Source organism: Plectropomus leopardus, chromosome 6 (assembly GCF_026936395.1).
Source record: "Plectropomus leopardus strain MGB_pleo_1.0 chromosome 6, ASM2693639v1, whole genome shotgun sequence".
Lineage (NCBI taxonomy): Eukaryota > Metazoa > Chordata > Actinopteri > Perciformes > Serranidae > Plectropomus > Plectropomus leopardus.
Genome location: NC_142181.1, coordinates 36,569,241 through 36,595,603, shown reverse-complemented (window position 1 = coordinate 36,595,603; position 26,363 = coordinate 36,569,241). Strand labels below are relative to the sequence as shown.

The 26,363-nt window shown below is 39.7% G+C and overlaps 1 protein-coding gene across 4 annotated transcripts in view; it reads right to left on the bottom strand.

Annotated features, from left to right (window-relative positions):
- The window catches only part of bcas3 (BCAS3 microtubule associated cell migration factor), a 479,979-nt gene that overhangs the window by 439,709 nt on the left and 13,907 nt on the right, over positions 1–26,363 (bottom strand). For all 4 annotated transcript variants that reach the window (XM_088079374.1, XM_088079375.1, XM_088079376.1 and 1 more), the window contains exons 6-7: positions 15,084–15,165; positions 11,488–11,560 (exon numbers count right to left, since the gene is read on the bottom strand). In XM_088079374.1, coding sequence (XP_087935500.1) covers positions 11,488–11,560; positions 15,084–15,165 — 155 coding nt within the window. The remainder of the gene's footprint in view (positions 1–11,487; positions 11,561–15,083; positions 15,166–26,363) is intronic.

The window sequence follows — 26,363 nt, the reverse complement described above, 5'->3', positions numbered from 1 at the left end:
CATCTGACACCTATCACCTCACTGCACACATCCTTTTTCTCACGCAGTAAAAAGCAAATGTATAACTGATACATTCACAGCACAAGGAGAAAACACTGACAGCACACAGACAGACATGACAGAGCAGCAACAGCAGCATTTAGTGAGCACAGTTTTCACTATAGGCTTGCTGAAAAGCGCAATGGATTTCTGCTCATAATGTCCCTGACTATGACCATAAACAATCTGAAGAAGTTTCATTGTAAATTACCATACAGGGAAGTCAGCTCAAATGGTATTATACCACGCTGATGTACTCATCAGCTCATGAAATGTACTCATTTTTTAAACTCTTAGAAATAACATCAATAAATGTTCGCCTATTATTTTACTGTCTCACTCCAAACTAAATTAAAATGTTGTCAATACAGAGAAGGAAGGACAAATACACCAAATGATGCATTATAAATGTTTTGGTGCAGGTAAAATAAAAGGTAATTTCAATAGTTACAGGCCCCAGTGTATGTTCACAAGATAAAGTATTTTAAACAATCAACTGAGTAATCAATACAGTTTCACAAAAAAACATTATGGTAGTAAAAGAACAAATTAAGTATATACAGAGTAACTTCCCGGAGTCACTGATGGTAGCATCTACCCTACACACAGTAGGCTCTGTGCGTGTGCGTGTGTGTGCGCATGCGTGTGCTCATAATGTGACAGTGAACAACACTTTAACCTCATGTCGGATAAAAAGCATCACTTCTTCAAATCCCTTTAATCTGGTGGCTCGCTTTATACAAATGCTTGATGATTTAAATTTAATACACTTTAGAAGACGGATACATCCTGCCCACAGAGCAAAATCTGTCATGAAAATGTACTGAAACACAAGGGCTTAGTGCCACAATAGGCTTTTGCCATCCAAAGTGTCTGTGTGTGAGCTAAGTGGAATTTGCTGCTTGCAACCATGTAATTAATAGCCTGCATATTTGGACTTAAAGCAGATTTAAAAATAGGTGTTCAGGAGTATGAAATTATGTTTGTCATACACATATCTAGGATTTTGCACGGCATTTACTGCCAATGTAAGGGGCCGGAGATGAAGAAATTGCAGTACATCAGCTTGTACAGTTTCTTTCAGGAGAGTTGGAGAGTTTTTGGGACTGGTTCTTCAATATGACTGCAGAGATGGAGAGACTCAACTCCATCTGTCTCCTGCCCTTAGACAGTGTGAGTGGTAGTAATGTGGCTATAAAAATGAACCAGCTTCCTCAATAAAATTGTCACATTTAATTTCTGTAAGACCATAAACAGGTTTTTAGGCTGACTAGATTAAAGCAAAAAAAAAAAAAAATCTTACTGATTTAGCAGTTAATAGAAATGTGAAAGGCTGTATGTGAACAGAAAAACCAAAGACACATGGCCACACTGGACTATGAAATATTCATAAACGGTCAGAACCATGATATAATTTAACCAAACACCCTCACAGGCTTGCAAGGTTAAACTGGGATAATTTTTTTCTGCTCTGGAATTGGCTGTTATTATTAACCAAACTGCCAATATTACCAACACGTTGTCACTCTAAACCCGTCACATGGTGACTTTCAGTCAGTAACCTTCTACGTCAAAACCTATGATGTTTTAGGCATCCTTGCTGTGTCAATCTACGACGTTCCGGGATGCCAAAACAGTTTGGAGTTAGTTTTGCTTTTTAATAAGTGTAACAGTGAATAAAGACCCACCCTAATTTACCAACCCTGTCTCACTCCAAAGTCATCACCTGGTAGCCAACCACAATGTGTGGGCTTTACAAGTCACTTTTACACTGTGATATGCAGAGTTTAGCTTCGTCTCTTTTATCTATTCGGCCTGTTGTTGCTGCTGAGTCAGTCTGACATACTGGATATACCTTTCAGATGCATATTGTAGACCCTTCTGTCTGCTTCTCTCTGAAATAGCTTGTGTATTTTTCTAAAATAAAATTGATATTTCTTCAGGGAGTACAGTTAGAGACAGTGTGGGCTCCATACAAGCTCCAACAGCTTGACAGACTAGCTGCCACTAACTACAAAGGGGTGGGGCTTAGTAAAGGGTAAAAGCATTTCTACAGATATCCACCACACACACACAGATGTCCACCACACAAACATGCTTGGATTACCTACAAGATCCTGGTTCTCAACTTCAAAGCCCTTCACCATCTTCACAATCTCCTACTACCGTGGTGGAGTCAGATATACAACCATCAATAAATGGAATCTCCCCCAGTGCTTATATAATGGGACAAGGATATTAGTCCAATTAAATGGCTTAATCAAGCTGTGCCTGTAGCTCGATTTAACTGTGCATGGAAAAACACTGAGTGACATACTTTAGCTGGGTGGTCAGGGAGGGACAGGTACATCAACTGGATGCTTTACTTTAAAAAAATGCAACAGCATTGTCGCAGGGTTGGGATTAGGACAGGGATTTGAGATTACTTTTACACTATAACTACAGCTGAGAAAATGTATTATAGAGATAAATTACTTCATTCTAACAATAACACGAGACACAATCAATCTTTTCTGCAACACTTAGGAATAAATACTTACTGATAAACCGATTCTGTGTAGCATACTTTTAAAAAGAAAAAAAGACTGGGTGGATTATCCTCTCGATAAAATGATCAATGTCCATCCAGTCTGGGCCGTGATTGTTTATGGCTGTGGCAGACAAGACTCTGTCACACAGGGAGAATTACACCTTTGTTCCAAATGGAACAACAATTTCATCTGTGAAGTTCAAAATGAATGACCACCAGTGACCACAAATGTTGCCAAAGCCAAAACACAGACTTTACACTTCATAGTTTCCTAGACACAACAATTAAATGGTATTGATCTCACAAAGTTTTAATAATCATGAACATCATGAATGCTTTGTTGAATAAAAATTAACAAATAGAAGGAAACTTCAGAATGTACAACAAGCCTTTGGACTGGCAAATGGAGACCCCTTAACTAATAAAAATAGAAGTATGAGACAGGGAAGACGGTGACATGGTGGTGGCCAAGTGGTCAGTCTTTTGAAGAAAAAAAATACTATCTACGTCCTTAACAGTGAACATGATAGTTTCTCAGAATATCCATCTGTATTAGCCAGAACCCCAAAATACCACCTCAAGGAGTAATCTGCATGGTAAAAGAGGACTATATTAGTTAAAAAAAAAAAAAGGACCACATGCTCTCAGCATCTGGAGATGTTGTGATGGGGGAGCTGGAAGTCGGAAATGTCAGTGACAGTTCCCAAACTCTGGAGAACAAAGCACGCTTTTTCATCACTGAACTTCTGCCGAAAAAGGGTGTGCTCTATAACACCCACAAACAGTTAAGTTTCCTGTGTCTAGGGTTGGGCAACAAGAGCCTGTTCCAAATTAGGACGAGTTCTAAAATTCCATATCTGTAGGAATCATTTCTCTCTATCTCTCTTGCTCAACCACACACTTGCTAGGCACACACTAGCACTGAGCTACTCCTTAAAACAAATTCACTTCTCTTAAAACATCATTCACCATTCTCAACCCAGTCATATGGCAATGTATGCCAATGAAAGATGCAATTAAAATAAAATGTGAGTAGAGAGCACTGTGCAAAGACTTGCACAGGCAGGCTCGTTAACTATATGAATGAAATGATCATACTATTAAAAACACAAGACTTCGAATGCAACATGGCTTGTAAAGCATTGTCTGGAAAATTATTTAAATCAAATGTTTTGTTTTGTTTTTACTTTTTTGAGCACTAGCCCAATTTGGGTACCTGGCTGAGTGTATTTACTGGCCCCACGTCTGTCATCCGTGTGTCAATTTAGCAGGTTACAGGGTTACAGTTACAGAATGGTGAGAAAATAACTAGAATTACCACCTTGTGGTTGTATGTCACCACAAAAAAATCCAAGTCACAGTTACAGTTTAAAACCATTTCCATTTCGAGTTATGTGCAGCCTAACCTTATAGATATAAAATATCAGCACTTTACAATCATATTATATTAGACTTTTGTGTGAAATTTGAACACATACATTCTTAATTCGCAGCAATTTCCTAAATTATGGTTTTGTGAGGTCACAGTGACCTTGAGCTTTGACCACTAAATTCCAGTCAGTTTATCCTTGTGTCTAAATGTGCCAAGTTTAGGGGATTTTCTTGGGGCACTATTGAGATATAGGGCCCTATTTAGACAATCTACAGTATAGCACATGGTCTAAAGCGCATGGCGCAAATGCGTTTAGGGCATGCCAAAGTCCAGTTCATTTAGACTCTGAATTAGTCATGGGTGTGTTTTGGTGGTATATGAATGAACCAATCTGTGCGTCAGCTCCCATTCCCTTTAAAAGTCAGGTGTGCCAGGAATTGGCGGATTGCAATCTAAATGACAGATTTGGAGAATTACAGATGTGAGAGGTGTTCTGCTAAAGAAACCGATATGCTTATGTGTGAAGACACGTGAACAGATAATTTGCGGAAGCAGCAGATATCCACCAAAAGCAGCAGAGGTAAAGCAGGCATGAGAGGACGTGGCAGTGCAGGTTCCATCATTTTTTGGAACCTCCAGAAAAGCATAACAATGCAGAAAAGTGTACAGTGATGTGAGTAGGAGGAGCCAGCTGATCTCTCAGTGTGTGTGTTGCTGCTGGCATATTTGGGTTAACTGGCATCGGCACACACAGTTGTGCCTCATGCCTTCCTACGTCCTGTAATGTGCCCTCATTTCTGTCCAAGAGACATCTATGACGAATATCAATGTTGTGCAACACACAACATGCCACAAAGAATGCTGGGACTTTGAGGACTGTATTGTGATGTTCCACCTGACTGATCCAAACGCCTGAACCGCATGCAGGTGCATCTTGCTAGCTGAATAATCTGCCCTTTAAATAGCAGGAAACAAACTGCACCTTTGACTTTAGACCAGTTTTTATTTGGTCAATGGCGCATTTGCTCTCTGTTGCCTCAAAATAGCAATCCACCTACAGGGCGCCTGACCACACCTCACTTTAAGACTGACACGCCCAGGGACGCACAGATGGGCGCAAGTACATTTGCTATTTAAAAGATGTGGGTGTCAGGTGTGAAAATGACAGCTGCGTTGGTCAGACACTAGAAATGACACTTAAGCTGTGTCGAGCCCCACCTTGTGCCAAGCTTAAGATAGAGGCCATACAGACGCAAGATGATATTTACCTTGACCTTTGACCACCAAAATCTAATCAGTTTATTGATGAGTCCACATCATAGACGGTAGCCTATAAATAATGGACATGGAATGGAGCCAGAAGTGACCATATTTCAACAAGATGCTGGAGCTATGGGAGAGTGAGGAGTGGATTTGACTGTAGCAACTAGTGGGGTACGACTCACAGACAGCCTGTCACTTAAGCAGCCCCACACTTACGTAGATATGCGTAACTTTGGGCCTTACCGGGCTGTAAATATTTTTATTTCTGCTGTAAAGTGGGCATTTGATGAACTGCAGTTTTTGACACTTTTGTTTTGGCTTCATTCTCAGCCTCAGAAGGTTGCAACTTGCTCCAAGTGGATGTTTAAGCCAAAATAATAGAAATTCCCTCAGAGTTTTCTTGAGATATTGAGTTCTTGAGAATATGACGGGCCCAAGGTCACAGTTGCCTTCGACCACCAAATTTTAATCAGTTAATCATTGAGTCCAAGTGGACATTTGCATCCAATTTGAATAAATTCTCTCCAGGCATTATTGAGATATCATGCTACAAAGAATAAGATGTACATCCATAAATACTGACAGACACAGATGGTCAACCCCAAAACATAACAACAACAAACAATTAAAAAGAATGAACAAATTATTATTGAATAGTATTTTAAAACAGCAACCAAAATACACTGTATGAAATCAATGTACAGGTTTCATAAACTCAATGAATTAAAATGAACATGAAGTCGAAAGGTTTTGTTAATTTCAATACGAGCACATGACCTGTTTTGACTCCACCCCTAGAACAATTGGAATCTGAAATAATTAAAAACTGGAACTGAGAAGTAGCAGAATTTGAACCAGAAATGTCAAAATCCAAACGATACCCTCCTCTGAGTCTCTCAAAATTTTAATTCCTGGGGATGTAATTAAAATGAATGAAAATAATAACAACAGCACATATTGGAAGGAAACCCAAATCCTTTCCAGAAATGTGAGCAGACATACCAAGGTATGCAATGGAACCAACATTCTTTACTAATTCCCAAAGCCCACTGGCACTAGTGCAGAGAGTAAAAGGGATTCATATGAAGCTTTACTGTCAAGAAAATCACTGGATCCATACATTGCTTGGACTTAACGCATAATCCTTTCCATTGATAAAATTATGTTGAGTGTTCCTGGCTGGAAATCCACAAGTACAGGGCTTCAGCACACATGCTTTTTCCCTTCTCTGGTTTTCCTTTAATTTGCAAATCTTGTAATCTAAGCCTAGAGCTGACTGAACCAACTTCTAAACCAGCACTGCTGTAGCAGCCAAGGCTTCAATCTGTTTTTTATTTAAGTGTCAAGACGGCATCCTTTTTGGTGGTTAACTAAAGCTGTTATTTCAAAATGATTATATGCTAAAAATTGTGTGAGGACCTTAGTAAGTTTATGAACAGGCCCAATGGAAAGTACTGTGCCGCACCCGGAAGCCTTTTTCCTTCTTGTCTTTGACCAGAGTGTTATTTACCAAGGACTTTTGTAGGGGGAAGAACCAGACTGTGCCATTCAGCCAGAGGTCAGGGTTTCTGCTTTTCAACACAGTGCATGTTTTCAGCATTAGTGTCGAGCAACGCCTGGATGATTCGCCAAACCGTCAAAACACTGCTTGTCTCAGTGTCATTGAGGACATAGGAAAAGCAGAAGCAATGGCGTCGGAGAGACAGGGGCAGCAGTCCCTGGAAAACATCAAGGTGGTGGTCTCCATCAAGGCCTAGCTGAAGACAGACTTCCTTATTTCATTTCCCGAGGAGGATATATTGAGTTATATATAGAGTTGCTCTGGAAGAGGAGCTTAAGTAAATGGGGTAGGGGAGAAGAGGAGGACATGGACTGGGTATGGTGAAGTGAGTACAAGATTCCTTATAAATTAATTTTCTTTCACTAAATAAAGACATGACGTTTCCAGCCCCAACCCTTTAATGTAACCTACCTTCACAGGGAAAACAACTTTAAAAAAAAAACTGCTTCAAAGGCCTTTTTAGGAAACAATAGAGCATGTTCCCTGACACAGACAGTGAGTTAAATGCATCCTTTCTCCCAAAGACATCCCAGGGAAAGATCTCTGTTCATCCCAAACAAGTTTTCTATTGTCTGTTAGACTGGAGCCCTGCTTTTTAGCCTGCACAACAGAAAAACATAAGCCACTGTCATCAGTGAATGTCATCTTATTTGTCAATAATCTGATGGCAGTCTACAGAGTGAATATGGACAAATACCGATGTTAGGCTGATAAATCGGTGCATCTGTAATTATTATTATTATTATTATTATTATTATTATTATTATTATTATTGAGGTACACCAATAGTTAGTAATTATTAGTGATAGTGCACTGGACTTAATTATAATGAAATGCGCCAATACTGCTTTCATTAAGATGGAGAGTTGTTTAAAACGTCTTAGCTCTTGGCTTTGGATAATTTTGTTAAGGGGGCATTTGTACAATCTGGACATTCTTTTAGTCTAAAACGAACAAAAAAACTAAAACTATCAACAGTGTGAAAAAATAGCACATTTGACATTATGTCCAAAGTGCCTATGTATTGTATTGCAGATATATCCACTACTAAACAGCCAGGGACAGGTCGTCCCTTCTGTAATAATACATCCTGGCCTGAGAGGCCATATTGAGTCACTGTGGCCTCTAGTGTGCCGCAGGAGAGGATGAAGAAGAAATTAATGTTTACATCTTGTGCTGTCACAAGCATGAGCCTCTTGTCCATGAGCTGATGTACGCTTCCTTCTGCATTTAGAGTGAGCACAACAGGTAAAAGGGAAAAATGTATATCTATCAGTTGAAGTGAACTATCCCTTAAGAAATACAACATGAGAGTTTCTGAGCTTTATTTTTTCAACCAGAACAGAGATATATCATGACCATGGCAGGTTATGCTCTGATTTTGGGGTAAACTGTCCCTTTAAAACTGGTTTGTTAAGAATTAGCAGAAATGTCAGTTTTTATCAGAGATGTCACAAGAAAATCCCAAGATTTGTATCAGGGCCAATCCTTGCATATTTTAATAGGTGGGTAAAGGCTAAAAGTCTGATCAAATTTCAATCCTTTCTGTACTGTTGTGTGTTAGTGTAAAACAAAGCTGTTTGTTTTGAGTGCACTTAGTGGGATCTTTTCTCACAGCAGGACATAATAGACTATATATATCTACTGTCCTGTTCTACATACAGAAATCTATTGACAATGTCAACATTGACAAAAAGATCAGATGCTTCCCAAACAACAAAGCATGGATTACTGTGGATCAGAGACCACTGCTGAGAGACCATGACCTAGCTTTTAGATCTGGCAATGATGATTTCTACAGTGTTGACAGATCCAAACCAAAAAGAGGCATCAAGGAGGCAAAATCAGCCAATGAGAAGAATGAAGGTCACTTTTGTAAAGGGGACCCCCAGTGCATTTGGCAAGGTATCCAATACCTAACAAACTACAAAGGAAGCCAAAGCTGTGTTTCCATCAAAAGCTTTAAGTATATTACCTTTGGAACCATAAGTTACACTAACAAACATGTACCTAGACCGCCAATCTTGTAGAATTTCCACCTCTTACATGTGGGCGGGGTTTTTGTCACTCACTGCTCCATTCAGCAGCACTTGCTGTTTCCGCTGATACAGAGTGAAGTCTGCACCCCATTTATTGTCCACAGAACGGGGCTGCAAGGCAGTATTTTCAGAACAAAAAAGAGCAGACTGAAGTGAGTCTCTCTCTATGGGATATTTATAAATTGCAGGTTTGTGCACTGACTCCTTGTTAGGCAACAGCAGGGGTTTAGTGCTGCTGAAACACACAGGAACGAAGATCTCATAACATAACATCACATAACCCCGGTGCCATTATTATATATTTTTCAAACGCTTGAAAATCCACTTATTACTCAAAGTTTCTGTCATCCAAGAGAGACAATAAAAAGAGACTGAGTGGTCAAAGTTGTCATGTTAAAATTTAAGGTGTGTTGATGGATTCACATCTTCAGCTCATGCACTGAGTAACATTACAAGTAAACCTTTCACCATAAAAGTTGCTGGCAGTTGGCCCAATGAATGAAATTATTTATTTCTTAGTCTCCATCTGCTGCTAGAGGCTGCAAACATCCTTTCATTTTATACTTACAGTTTACTAATGTATGAAAAACTTGTCCTGGTATGAACAGTGGTTAAAGCAGCCACAGCTCAGCCCTGAACACAGTGTTGATTCTCTACTGACCAGTCAACAGACTGCAGTGTTGTTAGCTCCACATTTTAGTATCAGATCTGTGTGTTTGTACCTAAATCAGAGGGGGGACCAAAAACAGGGACGGTTGCAAAAGGTACCATCCACAACTTTTCATGATGGAAACGGAAAAAATGTTTAAATAACGGAGCAGTTAAAAAACCAACCAGCAGTAGCAGCAAAGTGCTAGCTGAAGAATTTCTTTGCCTGCCGTGAGGTAACTGAGGAAGAGGCCAGGCCTGCACTGATGCCTACCGCTAACAGCATGGCACTTACTGTTACTGCTCAACCCCAGGAAGGCTGCTGAATTCAAGGGAGGGTACTTGGTGCCTGTGCAGATAAGCTGCCAGAGGTATTTCGCAACATCTTCAACCTTTCCCTGTCAACATGCACTGTCCCCAAATTCTTCAAATCTACAATCATAGTTCCTGTCCCTAAGAAAACAACTATCACTGCCCTTAACAACTGCAGACGAAAGCTGGGCAATATGGCTTAAGAATAAAATCTCAGATTTTTTCACACCAAACCCAATTAAAGATTTTAATCGATTATTTTTCCTTCTTTAAAACAAACTACAAATGACAAAGAAATCACTGAAAACAAGTTTTGCTTTTGATTCTAGCAGTAAAAAACAAAGGCAAACTGAATATCCCTTCTGTTAATATAGTAAACTGAATGTCCCTTTTGGGTTTTGGGGTTAAAGTGCAAGCTTTAACTCTGAAGGCTGCAGTAATTTCACACAACATATTTACATGAATTCATTTGTATCACATCTTTAGCAATATGCGGCGCAACTGTATCAGAAACAGCTTTCAGTGTTTCTACATCACCTGCACAAGTCTATATAACTTACATTGATGGTTTAGAAAACAGCATAACTTCTTCTACAACTGCAGCCCACCATCACTCCAAGTTTGAGAATGGGGGAAATCAAAGCATGGAGTTGGGCTGGGGCACCAGGCCCCCAAATCACTAAATCCGCATCTGATAACAAGGAGAGCAGCTGGATGAGAGGTCTGTCACTGCTCTGCTCTCAGTCTGCTCTGATGGATCTATCGATCAGCTGTGTGATCAGCCAGGTGTGATGTTTGTTTTTATTAGGCCCACTTTTTGTCAGTCTTTGAAAATAGTAAAATTAATCTCTCGGGCTCACTTACTTTGATTTGGACAAGAATGTGTAGCACGAGCTGTGCTCTAGTATCCAAATGTGCACACACACCTGGCGCACAGTCTATATTCAGGCACGTTTCATAAAAACAAAACAATAACTACGTTTGTGCATTTTCAGTATTTACTCTCTAACCAGCTGCCGTTGGATGTTCTGTCAGATTTCTCTATTTCATACAGCTGGCTAGGAGGGGGGCTAAGACATGCCCAGTCACCAAGCTGTGCTGCCTCTTGAACCACAGCACCTCCCTGCCCCCTGCACACACCCACGAAGAAGATGGCTTGTGAGAGGGTGGTGATATGGCAGCAACAGGTAGTTCGACCGGTGATGAAAGCAGGCTCCTGCCATTAAGTTCAGCCAATAGCAAAATCACTTGTAATAGCAGGTTTCAACTTTTATAGGCCAGTTACTACGTATATTTATGCACAATGTGTAGAATTTTAATACTTTGAACTCAAATGTCAAGAGTTAACCCTGAATATACCTGCTTTTAAATTCTGTCACAATCTGCCCTATTCTGCAACACTCATTACCTGTGGACTCCCTCGTGGTTTCATTTAAGTTCTTCTTTATGTTTTCAATTCATGTGTGTCACATAATCCATATAAATTAAAGATATGTTGAACTACTACATGTTTTGGGGGAATCCTTCTGTCGTTTTTATTTTTGATTTACGTCATTTGGCCACATTACAATAAAGATATACAGCAGTGGTCTCAAACCATTCAGGGGTCCCATTCCACCTAACTAGATATTTATAATAGCTGTATTGTAGAGTTAGGAACACCTAAAATCCTGTAGGGAAAGGCAGTAAGTAATGTAAGCTTTGTTATTATGCGTGAACTCACCCAGAAGACCCTGTGCTCTTGCACACCCCCAACAAAGGCCTCTTGTCGGCAAAAATGTCCGTCTTCAGAGGACCTGAGGAGGAAGAGGAGTTACAGAAAGATCAGACACAGAATAATGTGCACACAACAAAGAGGCACATTCTTTAAACAAGCATGTGAGGCCTCAAGTGCTGCCCACCCTCATTCAACAGGCAGCCTATTACCATGACAGGAAACGCACAGATTACATTACTACTGTTGCCCTGTAATTCAATTATGGTCACAAAACATTTTTGATGTAGGAAGATTTATTTTTTCCAAATCAGTCCATATTTTGCAAGTTAGCAAACCTGACCTACTGTTAAGACTTTGTTGTTCTATCTTTTCTGATCCTCCACTGTGTGAACTTTTCAAAGGAAGAAAAAGCTGGGGGGAAATTAGTTTTTTTAAAAATGACACAACTAAAATGAGCTGGAGAAATCTTGTGAATGTTGCACAATCTGCTTGTTTGTTTGGGAGTTTCAGAGTGGAATAACTTGGCATGGTAATACCCAGCAGGCATATTTTTTTTAGATGAGGAGAAAACATGTTGCATTAAGCAACTGATCCAGTATTTTCCCTGATTATCTCTAGAAGACCGACGGAGGATGAGGGGATTGAGTGGATGGAGGAACTTAGATTACCCTTTAGAGGACTGTAATTTCAGGCTTGTCAGTAATCAGCCTGAGTTCCTGTGGTATGGCATGAGAGCAAATGTGTCTTTCCTACCAGCCTTTAACACACCAGATAGGGTCCTTTCTTCTTTAATGTTTATCTCATCCGACATCACACTGGCATTTAATTAAATATGACTGTCAGAGACTTAGTGAAATGGCAGATTTACTAAAATGACATTTCTGGGGAAAAATGCGCCATTTGATAAATAGAGACTTTGAATTGACTATTACGGTAATGGATGATGATTGTAGCAGGTAATGCTGACTTAGGTGTGGACATTTGCATAATTTAATGTAACAGACAGGATGATTGCAAGTTCAGATAATACTGTAACTGTAACTATAACATTGACTCAAACTTCCTTCTAAACTTCATGGAGTTATTTCTATAGTATGTATAGTACAGTCTTCTTTGTTGATGACACATCTTTTCTCCCTGGCCTTCGTTTAAGATGAAAATGTTTTTATCCCAAAAGATTTTACTTTTTTTGTTGATATTGCTAAGAATTTTGATATTGTTTTAGGTTGTGTGATGTATTCTATTTGCCTTTTTACCCTGTAAAGCACTTTGGTCAACCTGGTTATTTTAAACGTGCTATATAAATAAAGTTGACTTGGCTTGATGTGACTAGTATGGGAGCTATCCAAATATAGCTTTATTGTGAGGACATACAAACTGTGCTCCACTGAAAAAGGGCTCAAACACCAACAGTAGTTATCATTATATATATATAAATATACTGTATATATATACCACCATCATTCAAGGCTTAATTCTTGTCAATCAAGGGAACAGTGTTGCCTCATTGTCTACCACAACAGAAGATCACAGCTGTAAACTCCAGAGAGGATGTGGATAAACGCACTTACTGCCTTTGGAAAACCAGTATTTCACTCTCTGTTCCAGGAAAGGGGAACCTTGCCTTATTATAATCAACACCTATTTTGGGGTCTTTCTAAATCCGCCTACCCATGGCCTCTCATCCCAGACAATTGGCCTTTTAATGGCTACCCACAGTGCAACACTGTTTGCGCCCTGGCAGATTGTAATCAGTGTCCTTCCCCCAAGCAGTACAATTCATATTTATTTTCTGCTGAGAGAATTGCTCCCCTCATGTGTTGGGGCTATCTGCTGCTTCTTATTACTGTGGTTAGCTTTCATCCACTTCCAGCGCTCTTCAAATGCTGCCATTGTGTGTCCGTGAAATCTGCCAAAAGACCGGAACATGGATGGAGAACAAAAAGACGATTTTCTCACAGAGAAAAAAACCCGCAAACCAGAGAGACTGTATAGCAGCTTTCTAAGTACTGATTGACACCTGCAGAGATCAAATTTAAACTTCATGTATGGAAAGGATCTAATCAGTGGAAACACCAAACTGTTTTGAGGACATGAACACTAGTATTCACACTGCATTCAACTTTCCAGCATCTGAAAAAGACACCTGCGAAACATTTCTTTGTCATCACTTAGAATAGTTAATTATTTCATTATATTATCATTATGAATTAAATGAAATGGTCCAATGTTGTTGAGACACCAATTAATATGATAATAAAAAGTGGGAACAGGATTAAGATCAACAGTTGGGGAAGCAGAAATGTTAATATATATATTTACACAACTTGGTGTGCATCGTTTCTTTAAAAAGTAGGCTGAAATTTTTTTTTTCTGACGTTAAGACTTGGGGATCTTTACTGAACATTTTATTAATTCTCATGAATTTTCATTTTTTTCTATGGCGAGCAACTATCATCATGATGTTAAATTGTGAAACTAGAAGAAATCAAATCATTTTCAACTACTGTACAGAATTACAAAATGCACAAAGCATGTCAGTTTTTGCAGTCTTAAATAAAAAGATTGAGGAACCAGGACAAAATTACAATTACAACAGCATCAACAGCAAATTGCATCACAGTTGTGTTATCTAATCTGTATGTGATTTTCGAAGTCAAGAACAAGTGGCTCTAGGTTTTTTCACATTATCTTATCTGGCCCCCATTCAAAAAACTTAGGATGCCCCCCACCTACACGAATTACCCAATTGCTAGAGAAAATAAAAAGGAACATTGTCATCATACTACAACTGTTGGCTTCCAGCCAGCGTGCGACACAGCTAGGTAACCTGCTGTGCTGCCCTACACACTGGCTACCAGCAGCGCAGAGGCAGAGCCTGGTGCCAGCTGCTGGACAGCTGTACAGGTTGTTCACCTGTACAGTTCACTCCACTCTTCACTTTCTGCACTACTTTCTGCACTGCTAGATGGCACAATTTAAGCAGGCCAGCACAATTTTTCCAGATTCACTAAGGGTTTATATAAAGATAGTTTTTCTAAAGATACAAAATACACTGTCATGGCAACCAAGTTATGTCCAATAAGTAAAGGATATGCAAACTATAAATACAATAATAATACAGTAATAATGGTCAAGAGTCAAATTTTTATCCAAATTTAGCAATTTTCAAAGCTGGTAAAATTATTTTTAAAATGTTTTAATGAAAATATATATCAATTATAACTTGTTTTCCAACTTTGTCAATTGAGGCCCTTCTATGCAAATTTTGCACCTTCTCCCTGTGTCTGCGTGGGTTCTCTCCGGAGTCTCCGGCTTCCTCCCACAGTCCAAAGACATGCAGCTCAGGTTGATTGGTGACTCTAAATTGCCCTTAGGTGTGACTGTGAGTGTGAAGGGTTGTCTGTCTATATGTGTCGGCCCTGCGATAGTCTGGCAACCTGTCTAGAATGAACCCTGCTTTCCGCCCGATGACAGCTGGGATTGGCCTAGTTACAAAAAAACTATATATACTGATCAGGGCAGCAAATAGTATTAGAATGTGTAGTATTTACTTTGGAGGTTTTTGTTTCCTAATTAGGTAAGGTAATGAAGATACTTACTGATATGAGGGGCTGGCAGAATGTGAGCAGCTCGTACAGGACCATGGCGCACTGAGAACAGCTCTTGGGCTTCTCCTGCCAACTGAAAGAAATTATTTAAATTAAAAATAATGTAGAAGTTCACATATCTGATAGATTTAAGAAAAGGGACATTCAGCTCTCCATGATACAGACCAACATTAAACTAAAAGTTAAGCCTACACTACATATTCAGGCATTAGGTAATCCAGAGATGTTGTATAGGCTACTGGTGGCCACATGGCCTACTGTAGTCATAGGTGTCACTTATTAAAGGCATGGTTTCCTGCCTTTTTCTGTCTGATGTTGAGTTTATGTCTGGAAATACCACCTTCAGTTGGTTTATATAGGTATGCATCTTCTCTTTTTCTTTTTTTTTTTACTCAACAAAATGAAATAAGCATGAAGAATATAAGCCTATGGATCCCTGCTGAACAACACAAACACAAATGTGTATTTGTTTACATACTGTAAGAAAAATATTCTAATATAAATAATCTATCTGAGTGAAAGGAGTGAAAGTGTATATACATAAACATACGTTTACAAATGCATACCTGCTGTGTAAAACGTGCAAATCCTTTGACCTATTTTCAATTGAATACAGGGCAAAGAAATCTGATGTTCACACTAATACATCTGTCTGTTTTTTGTATATATAAACTCATTCTGATTTTGATGCCTGCAACATTTTTAAAAAAGGTTGGGGCAGGGCCAACAAAAGCCTGGAAAGTTGTGAAACGCTAAAAAAAAAACACCAGTTTGGAACATCTGAAAGGTGAATAGGTCAACTGGTAACAAATAAAAGTATCATTATTGAGTAGGCTATGAAAGGGGCATCCTCAAAATGCTCAGTTGTTTACAAGCAAGAGAACAAGGTTCACCAGTTGTGAAAAACTGTATAGGTAAACAGTTTTACAACATTTCTCCTGCACAGTTGCAAAGAATTTATGGATTTCACCATCTCCGGTCCATAATTGAATTGAATTGAATTTATTTATTTTAAAGCAATGATGTAGTTAAACATAGTTTCAAACAAAGCATGAAGCTGATGTGCATCAAAAGATTCAGGGGACCAGAGAAGTCTCTGCTATAAGGGGCAGGGCTGAAAACCAACATTGAATGCCCATTACCTTTGACCCCTCAGGTTGCACTGCATTGAAAACCAAAATGATTATACAAAAGGTATTATTTTGAGCTCAGGAACACTTTGAAAAAACTTCTGTCAGTAAACACAGTTCACTGCCGCATCTACAAATGCAAGTTAAGACTTTACCATGCAAAGTGAAAGCCACATACCAGCAACATCCTGAGAGATCTCCGACTTCTCTGGACCAAGCCCATCTGAGATGGACTAACACAAAGTGGAAAAGTGTGCTTTTGCCTAACAAGTCCACATTTCAAATTGTTTTTGGAAATCATGGATGTCATGTCCTCCAGGCTAAAGAGAAAAAGGACCATCCAGAAAGATCAAAAGCCCTGGTGCCCAGTTGCTCACTAGGTAGAATGGGCACCTCATGTGCAAAGGTTTTGTCCTTGCCACAGCAGCCGCAGGTTGAATTCTAACCCGCAGCCCTTAGCTACATATCATCCCCTCTCTCTCTCACTTTCACTCTGAAGCCAACCTGTCCAATAAAGGCAAAAAGACAAAAACTAATCTTGCCAGCATCTATGACGGTATGGGGTGTGTGTTAGTGCCTCTGGCATCATGAGTGATTTTCACATCTGTAAAGGTTCTATGAATGCTGAAAGGTACATACAGGTTTTGGAGCAACATATGCTGCCATCCAGAGGATGTCTTTTTCAGGGACGTCCCTGCTTATTTGAGCGAGACAATGAGACACATTTTGCATGTGTTCCAACAATGTGGCTTCATTAGTAAAAGAGTGCAGCTACTAGACTGACCTGCCTGCAGTACAAACCTGACTCCCACTGAAAAGGTTTGGCGCTGAAAAGAAGGGTGATGTCTCACAGTGGTAATCATGCCCCTGTGCAACTTTTTCAGAAACCGTTGTAGGCATCAAATTCAGAATGAGTGTATATTTACAAAACAACAATGAAGTTTGTCAGTTTAAACATCAAATACCTTGTCTTTGTACTGCACTACATTCTGTTTTTAATTACATTTGGCACAACGTCCCAGCCTTTTGGGCATTGGGGTTGTTCTTTGGTCTCAACAGGATGGCTACATGGTTGCTCTTGCCAGGCATGGCGAGGGATTCTGCTCTGTTGCTGCATCTGAATGCTCTATAGCATGATCCAATGTTTATATTCCCTTGTGGAGTAGTCAGTATGTTGCTGGAAATCAGGCAGAACACTCTTAAGATCTGCTTCATTAAAGTCTCCAGCAACAATGTCCACAGCATCAGGATAACCAAGTCTGTGAGGAGTTCAGCTCTTTGCAGAGATCGGACAGGGCAGCCTCTGTGTTTGCTTGTGGTGGAATATAGACTGCTGTGATAATGACTGATGGCAATCTCCTCTGTGAAAAGTGCTGTCCGCTTTTGACTGACAGTAGCTCAAGATCAGATGAGCAGGAATAGGATAACTGTCACACCAGTTCTTATTCACCATAAAGCATGAGTTCTTTCATCTGTATCATCGATAAATGGATGGAAGATGAGTCACCTGGTTGAAATGCACCATCCGATATTTCAGGATTTAATCAAGACTTGGTGAAACACATTAGCACATTACAGTTCCTGATAGCTATTTATATGGACAGGATTTTAACTGATGTTTGAACCCTCCACGTTTGCTTTGACGCCTCCTCCAACGCTGAGATGGAGGCAGAGATGATCCTGCCTGTCCATGCAGTTCAGACTGCAGCTGCAGTTCATTTTTTCCACTTTTCCCTTGATGTGTTTTCTGACGTTTAAATTTAAAAACGTCTGCCAACCAATTAGCAGAATCAGCAGGAGAGTTGATTTCCTCATCTTGATATGTGACTCAAAGTAATTTGTTATCATTGTTGTCCAATATTAGTAACAAAATGTATCGCTGAAAATTCAAATACCATAGGTTAACATAAATTGCTTTAAGATACTCATCCATGGATGAGAGGATGAAAATGGATGGATAGATGGATGAATGTTAAAAAAACATAAAACAGCCAGGGGGTGTCTCTGCAGCAAAAGTGGTGGGTGCAGACAGCATTACTTGCAGTACTCATCAAATGAGCACTACTGCTAGCTAGCTCCCACTAGTCCAGGTTGGAGCACAGTGCAATAAACTGAAGAATTCATAAATTAACCGGCAGGCCAACATGCACAACCACTAAAAATTATTCTGGTTGGTAAACTGCAATGATTTTGCTTCTTTTTACTCTGAAAAAATCTCAAAAAAAGACAAACAGTTTGTATTTCCATCAGTTCAAGCTAAATGGTTATGTCAGCTGTGCCTCCTAACAAGATCAATCTTGCAAATTTTGCACTTTCACCTCCTAGACCATGCAACCTTGACCAATATTATTCACAATCTCCACCTAACTACCTGTTGTCTAGACATTTTGCCTGTAAGTTTCTTCAAAGACGTTTTTAACTGCATAGTATCAGATGTTTACGAAATAGTTAATACTTCACAAGTCAGGCCTTTATCCATGTGCCCTGAAAACTGCAGTTTTGGATGCCTCAGTTATGAATAACTACAGGCCCATACCAAACCTGCCGTTTCTAGGAAAGTTTATTGAAAAAGTGGTTTAACACTTTCTTGGTACAAAATCATTATTTTAATGCATTCCATTCTGGACGGTCACACTACAGCACTGACACTGCACTTGTCAAAGTTTTAGATGACATTCATCTTAATAGTTATGCATCAAAAATTTCAGTTTTGGTGTTGCTGGATCTCAGTGCTGAGATACAGTCAACCATAAGATACTGGTCCACAGACTAGAAGAGTGGGTGTATTGTATTTACAAAACGGGGACTATTTTGTTTCAATTGGTAATTTGTGTCTGAGCATACAAAAATCACATGTGGAGTCCCTCAAGGGTCCATTCTTGAGCCTCTTCTGTTCAATATTTACTTGTGCCCTCTTGCTCAGATTATGGGATTTTACAACATTTCTTACCATACCTATGCTGACAACACGCAGCTCTACATAACAGTATCAACACAAGACTACAGTACCTTACATTTACTGAACAAGTGCATTGAACATATCATTGATGGATGCGCCAGAATTTTCTGCAGCTTAACACAGAAAAAACTGAAATAATTGCATTTGGCCCCAAACATGGAAGATTAAAAGTTACTGCTCACCTTGAATCCTTGAACTTAAAACCTACATATCAAGCCAGAAATCTTGGTGTACTTATGGATTCTGACCTAAATTTCAACAGCCACATAAAAACAGTCAGAAAATCAGCCACCACCTGAAAAACAAGGAGGATTAAAGGATTTCTTTCTATACAAGATGCAGAAAAACTTGTTCTGTCTTTACAGGTCTCAGAATAAATCAATCAGACAGCTGCAGCTTGTCCAAAATGCTGCTGCAAGAGTCCTTACCAGGGCTGGGCGATAAAACCATATTGTCAATTAATTTGAATTTGTGGTTCAGAGCGATTTCTAATGAAAATCTCAATTTCACCTCTGCCATACATTCCCAAAAAGGACACCGTCTGGTCATTCATTTGGAACTGGTTTCAGTTTTGCGGCGTCAGATCTTGAACAAACCACAGTCCAGTGAAAGCTTATTTAAAGGCTGTTGCAACTAAAGGCAGCAGCGTGAACATTTTGTTTCAACATCTCAAACAGAGGAAGCAGCCGAATGGGAAAATGGGTCTCACTCTGAGATGCACAAAACTGCATCGGCCCACAAACAGCCAGTAAAAAGCAGCCGACATTAGTGGAAGCATTTTCCCACTGTGTCCTTTATGGCAGGACAGGGACCCGCTGCAAATCTGCAGTGTTCACTACAATGTTAACAAGACAAGAGACCCCCGCCAGGCACTAAACCTTAGCGAGGTTTGCGTAGGACGGCAGAGTACACTGTATTTTTTCTTCTTAGGAGGTAGTAGCAAACTTGCCAACCCTCCCAATTTTCCCAGGACACCCCCATTTTTCCCTTCCCTCTCCCAGTGTCTTCTCGGCGTCCAATCTTTACCGTATTTCTCCCAATTAGAGCCCATGACCACGCGCCTAATCTCCACGGAGGACCAGGGGTCATGTCCGCCTGACAGAACATTCAACAGCAGCTGGTTACAGAGTAAATACTGAAAAAGAAACATGCCTGAATACAGACTGTGCGCCAGGTGTGTGTGCACATTTGGATACTAGAGCACAGCTCGTGCTACACATTCCTGTCCGAACCAAAGTAACTTTTTTACTATTTTCAAAGACTGACAAAAAGTGGGCCTAATAAAAACAAACATCACACCTGGCTGATCACACAGCTGATCGATAGATCCATCAGAGCAGACTGAGAGCAGAGCAGTGACAGACCTCTCATCCAGCTGCTCTCGGCTGCTCTCCTTGTTATCAGGGGCGGATTCAGTGATTTGGGGGCCTGGTGCCCCAGCCCAACTCCATGCTTGGATTTCCCCCATTCTGTAACTTGGAGTGATGGTGGGCTGTTGGCAGTTGTAGAAGTTATGCTGTTTTCTAAACCATCAATGTAAGTTATATAGACTCGTGCAGGTGATGTAGAAACACTGAAAGCTGTTTCTGATACAGTTGCGCTGCATATTGCTAAAGATATGACACAAATGAATTCATGTAAATATGTTTTGTGAAATTTCTGCATCGTTCAGTGTTAAGGAGAAGTTTGCAGCATCCACTTTCACCCCAAGAGGGACATTCAGTTTATTATATAAACAGAAGGGAAATTCAGTTTGCCTTTAGTTTTTTCAACTAAAAATCAAAAGCAAACTTGTTTTGAGTAATTTCTTTGTCATTTGTAGTTTGTTTTAAAGAAAGAAAAAAAATCAATTAAAATCCTGAATCAGATTTGGTGTTTTAGACCATATTGACCAGCCCTAGTCCCTACTAACACCAAGGAAGTGAAGCACATTACACTTGTCCTTCAATCACTGCACTGGCTTCCTACATGTCAAAGGGTAGATTTTAAAACACTGTTAGTCGTATATAAAGCGCTACATGGTCTTGGACCTAAATACATTTCGGATTTACTTCTACGTTATGAGGCATCTAGACCCCTCAGGTCATCTTGGACAGGTTTGCTCTGTGTTCCCAGGACCAGAACCAAGCAAGGCGAAGCAGCTTTTAGTTTCTATGCTCCTCACCTGTGGAACATACCTGAGGTCTGCTGAAACTGTCAACTCGTTCTAATCAGGTCTTAAAACATTATTATTCACTGTTGCTTTTCAGTGACTTTTTTTCCCTCCCTCTCTCTCTCTTGCTGTGTATGAACATGTTTTTAATGTCTTCTCATTCTTATTAATGTATTTTCTGTGCCCCTGTAAAGCACTTTGAATTGCCTTGTGTCTGAAGGGTGCTATATAAATAAACATCCCTGACTCAAGTGTTTGATTGTTTTACAGTTGAAGATCAATGCAAGGACTTTAAATGTTTTTGGGGGGGGTTCCAAAAATTCTTTCCATCAACCCGCTTCACTAATCAAACAGGTACACACCTGCACATTTGCAAAAACTTGAAATTAAATTTTGGGATAAACACTAAAGGTTGCCCTCAGATAGAATTTTAAGGTTTTGTGCATGTCTTGTTTTTACAGAGGAAATACAAGCTGGATATGTAGTTGTGTCTTCCAGGCTGGTTTAGACTCCATTTGTTCATATGTGATGACAGTATATCATGTCAGTGGCCTGCCGGGCTCTTGGCAGTGTCTAGCATGTGTAATGGCACATTGTTCTAAACACAGAATGCCCCACTTTTGTTCTTTTATGCGTTAAATTACAGTGAAACCTGCATTATCACTTCCCTAGTGCTTTAATCTGGTTGTTGGAAGTCTTTAAGCCCATCTGAGGGGATGATTGCTCTTTTGTGCAATTAGTAGCCTTTTCAAAGTGGCGGCTTTGGAGCTGTTTTTATTCAAAGTGCTTGAGACCCAGCGGTGGTAGATTAACACTGGAGACACTGGCATGTTATAGGAGCACTGATAGTAGGAATAAAAGGAGGTTGGCAGCAGGGTAGGATTCCTGTACAGGCAAATGGACCTGCGAGGGGGAATAATAGAATTTGCTGGATTAAAATGAGAGGAGGGGAGGGCTGGAGGTTAATGCGCTGGGTTATTGTGCATTACCCTGCCGCTCATCCTCGCCTTACACGGCTCTGAGTGACATCCACTGCAACAACAACATCCCCACCATTACATTAGTGGCCCGGCGTATGTAATATGCCAAATTGCTTTTTCAAAGTTGTTTTCTCTGCACACAGTTATTCATTATATTCATTTCATTTGTGGCTCGGATGTTTTTGTGGAATCACAGTGTCTGCTCTTCTGTTTTAATCTCTCAAATGTAATACCATAAGCTGTGAACAGATATCTGGGGCATATTCACTCGCAAGTCAGCTCACTAACACAGACCTGGACATATTGGAGGTTTGGAGGGAGCAGGTGCTTCAGGGATCGAACAGTAACAGGTGCCTGTTCATGGGCTTCCATAACACGCTGCACTAAAACCATAAGGGTAGCCTGGACTTAGCCAGCACTATTTCTGATGCTGAACTGCAAAACAAATGAAAATTAACTTTTGAGGTATCTCAGGATCTAAAAATGAATTATGAAACTTTTCCACTTACAGTCAGTTGACCTGTTGAAAGATACAGATAAATCCAAGTAGGCATCAGCTGTGTAGAGCGCATCTTGTCTATCACAACAAGTGAAATAATTTACTGGTTATGAAACTCTGTAGCCAGATTAACTAATATATTTCCAATAGATGTACTAATGGATCCAGGATTTTCTCCAGAGGCATTGTTAGACAGGTGGCATGTATTTTTTGAAGAGGGCCTGGTGTAGGTCAGAGTTAAAGGGTCTTTGACAGGGCCAGCAACAGACTTTATGTTGATTTTGATGTTGACAGTGCCACTAAGTAAAATTAAATACTTTTTTTATGTGTAAAAAGCAGGGCTGTAATAAATGTTCTCAATTTGGATGTAGATTCTAAAAGTAAATATAAAATCTCAGTTCATCTCAATTCAAATATGAAAACTGCTATTCAATTGTGAAAAAAGGTAGGTCTGTAGGTCAGTAAGTCCATTAAAAAAAAAATTGAATGGACTTACTCACCTACAGAGAACTGCAGTTATCTCTCCTCAAAGCATGCATACAACTGAAGAACCAAGTGCGCCCATACAATTACATAAAACTAAGAACGCCCCCTTGTGGACAATATAGAGCACACAGCACAGTTCACTGAGCTTTAAATGTCTGTTACACATGAGAGCATATCTACGACTCAGAGTCTGAGCCAGGATTGTTTCCAACATAGATGTGGCTGAGCAGGTTACGAGCAAATAATGGTGCTAACAGCATAAATTGACCATGGCAACAGTGCTGACACAGGTGACTGTATTAACCAGGGGGGGAACAGGTCAGGGAAACGGTTGTTTGAGCAGAATGCAGAGTGGCGGAGATTAGTGAGCCAGTGGAATACACACAGAAACTCACATGAACATCCACGTACAGCCGGACTGTGTACCACAACAACGAGAGAAGAGAAGCTGGGACAACAGTACCGTTATTGTTCAACTATGTCTTTACAGAGAAAATTCTGTTTTGCTGCTGTATTAATGCTCTGAATACCCAGTTCTTAGTGTTGCGCGTTCTATGGTATTTAAATTAAGTTTTACAACACAGTACATAATTGTATTTGACATGTTTATATTGTAATTATTAAAGGCCTATCTATACAAATTATATCTCTCATACTGTGTTGCCTTCACATCAACATTGTGAACAAATTATTATTATTATTATTATCATCATTATTATTATTATTATTATTATTTTCATAAGCCTGAACTTTGCAAAGATCGTGTCCAGTCTTCAAACTACATGAGGGCTATTAAATTACAACTTCTAAAACCAGGAAATGTTGATGGGCCAGACATTTTCAGTGGCGAGCAGCCTAATCACCATCCATCCATCCATCCATCCATTTTCTTCCGCTTATCTGGAGTCAGGTCGCAGGCCTGATCACAACCTTTTTTATTTATTTATTTTTTTAGCTCTTGTTCATCAAATTTTTTTAACAAATTCAAATTAATGAAAAATGGCAATGTTTATAATTCACTTTTAAACTAAAAACACAACATAGTTTTGGTCACATATCTGACAGGCAGATAAGAAGTGCCGAAACAGAATAAAAAAGAGCTATCAATTCACAGAACCAAAAACAGTGGAACCAAAACTTTTAAAGCTCTGCATAAAAGAACCAATAACATCCAAGCTTATCAATTCTGTGATCTTTAATAATTTAGCCCCAAAGGCTGTTTAATACCAGCTTTTGTTACCCATCCCTAGCTGAGCCACAAAAAGGTTCTTTCTGGGCCAAATGTGACATGCGTGCTGCCAACCGCACAGGCCTGAACTACATCTAATCAATTTTAGATCTGCAATAAGTTTTGTCAAAATTTAAATTAAACAAAACAATGGAGGACTTTGCTTGGACATGGACAGGAAATCCTACAAACACACTGCTAGCATAAAACTTGTACTTCAGTGTCTGTATTACAGAAACTTCCTATCTAAAGTCACGTGTTAACACATCAACACATCTAGGACAGGATGGTGGACATACAACATTTTGAGATACAGCTCCAGATTGCCAGCACATCCACTGACACTTACTGCAGACAATTTTCTTCAAGCAGGTCATTTCATCTCAACATGTTTGCATACAGGCCATTAGTCTACCACAGTCTGCCTCTTATCAGGCTGGGGTGGATGACACCTCTCCAGGGTGAGGCGACACTAATCTACATCAACTAAAAAGCTCTGTCAGCATCCATACAACCAAGCAGGAGTCCCCATCTCACCAGAGTGTCAAAGTGTGTGTGTGTACACGTGTATGCTCCTACTCTGCCAGGCCATTACAGAGGGTGTTGGCTTAGCAACTGTCACAAACACTTCAAAACCACTCAACAGCCAGAGACCAAGGCACCTTCAGTGCTTACTTAAAACCCTGCGAAAAAACACAACCCAGAAACATCCCATAAACTTTGAAAACTGAAAGAAAAACAATGAAGAAGGAATGAGGTGTGATAACAAGTCAGGCTGTGCTGTGTGAATCAGAACTGGTGTTCAAATCAAAGTGAAAGAGGAGCCTGACCGAGCTTAGATTTTCACTGGGCGTGTGTAGTGTGGCTCAGACAGCGTCAATCCTCTGCACCATTACAAGAACTGCAAAAAAAAATCTCTTAGCAGCGCAGGAGTCGCCACATCACAGTGTTCAATGTGTGTGTTCATGGGTAAAGTGAGAGTGTGTCCTCTTAACCGCGGTCTGTGGATGTTTACAAAGAGACTGATTAAGGACTTTGGTGTGTTTAGATCTCACAGGATGTATGTGAAGTTTGTGTGTTTCTGTGACAGCTTGTACATGAAAGGTGATACTAGGTGAGTGAAGCCTTCCAAGAGTTGTGGCTAATTTGTTAAGTCAAAGAGCAGACAATCTTCTAACGATTTTTCAAGACTGACTTTAAAGAAGTCAGTTTTCTGAATATGATATTTTAGCCATTCTGCTTGGGAAGAGTGTTGAAGTTTTTAACACTGACCCAATCAAAACATGTTTGAACGGAAAATAATGTCTTTAAAACATGAGGCTTGCAAAGATAAGAACATTTATGTCATGCTGTGTATATAGTATGTATGCCTTTTGACAATTCTTTTATTTATTTATTTATATTTGTGCATTTCCATTATAATTATTATTATTATTATTTTATTTATATAGCATTATTTCAGCAAAAGAGGTTATATTAACAAGCTTGATGATATTATCAGGAGGTCTCCATCTTGTGGCCATATTTAAGATTACATCAGAGGAGTGCTGGAACTCCTTGAGTTTGCTGACTACACAACCATTACTGGTGATGATGAGAGGAAGTCAGAGTTCTGACAACTTGGTGCCAGGACAATAACCTCCATCTCGATGTAAGCAAAACAAGCTAAGCGATTGTGGACTACAGGAGGCAACAGAGAGAAGGACACACCCCCATCTCAGTCAATGGGACAATGGTGGACAGAATCAGCAACTTCAGGTTCCTCAGGGTTAACATCAGTGAGGACCTGACCTGGACTCACTACACAGACACCACACAGACACCATGGACAATGGCT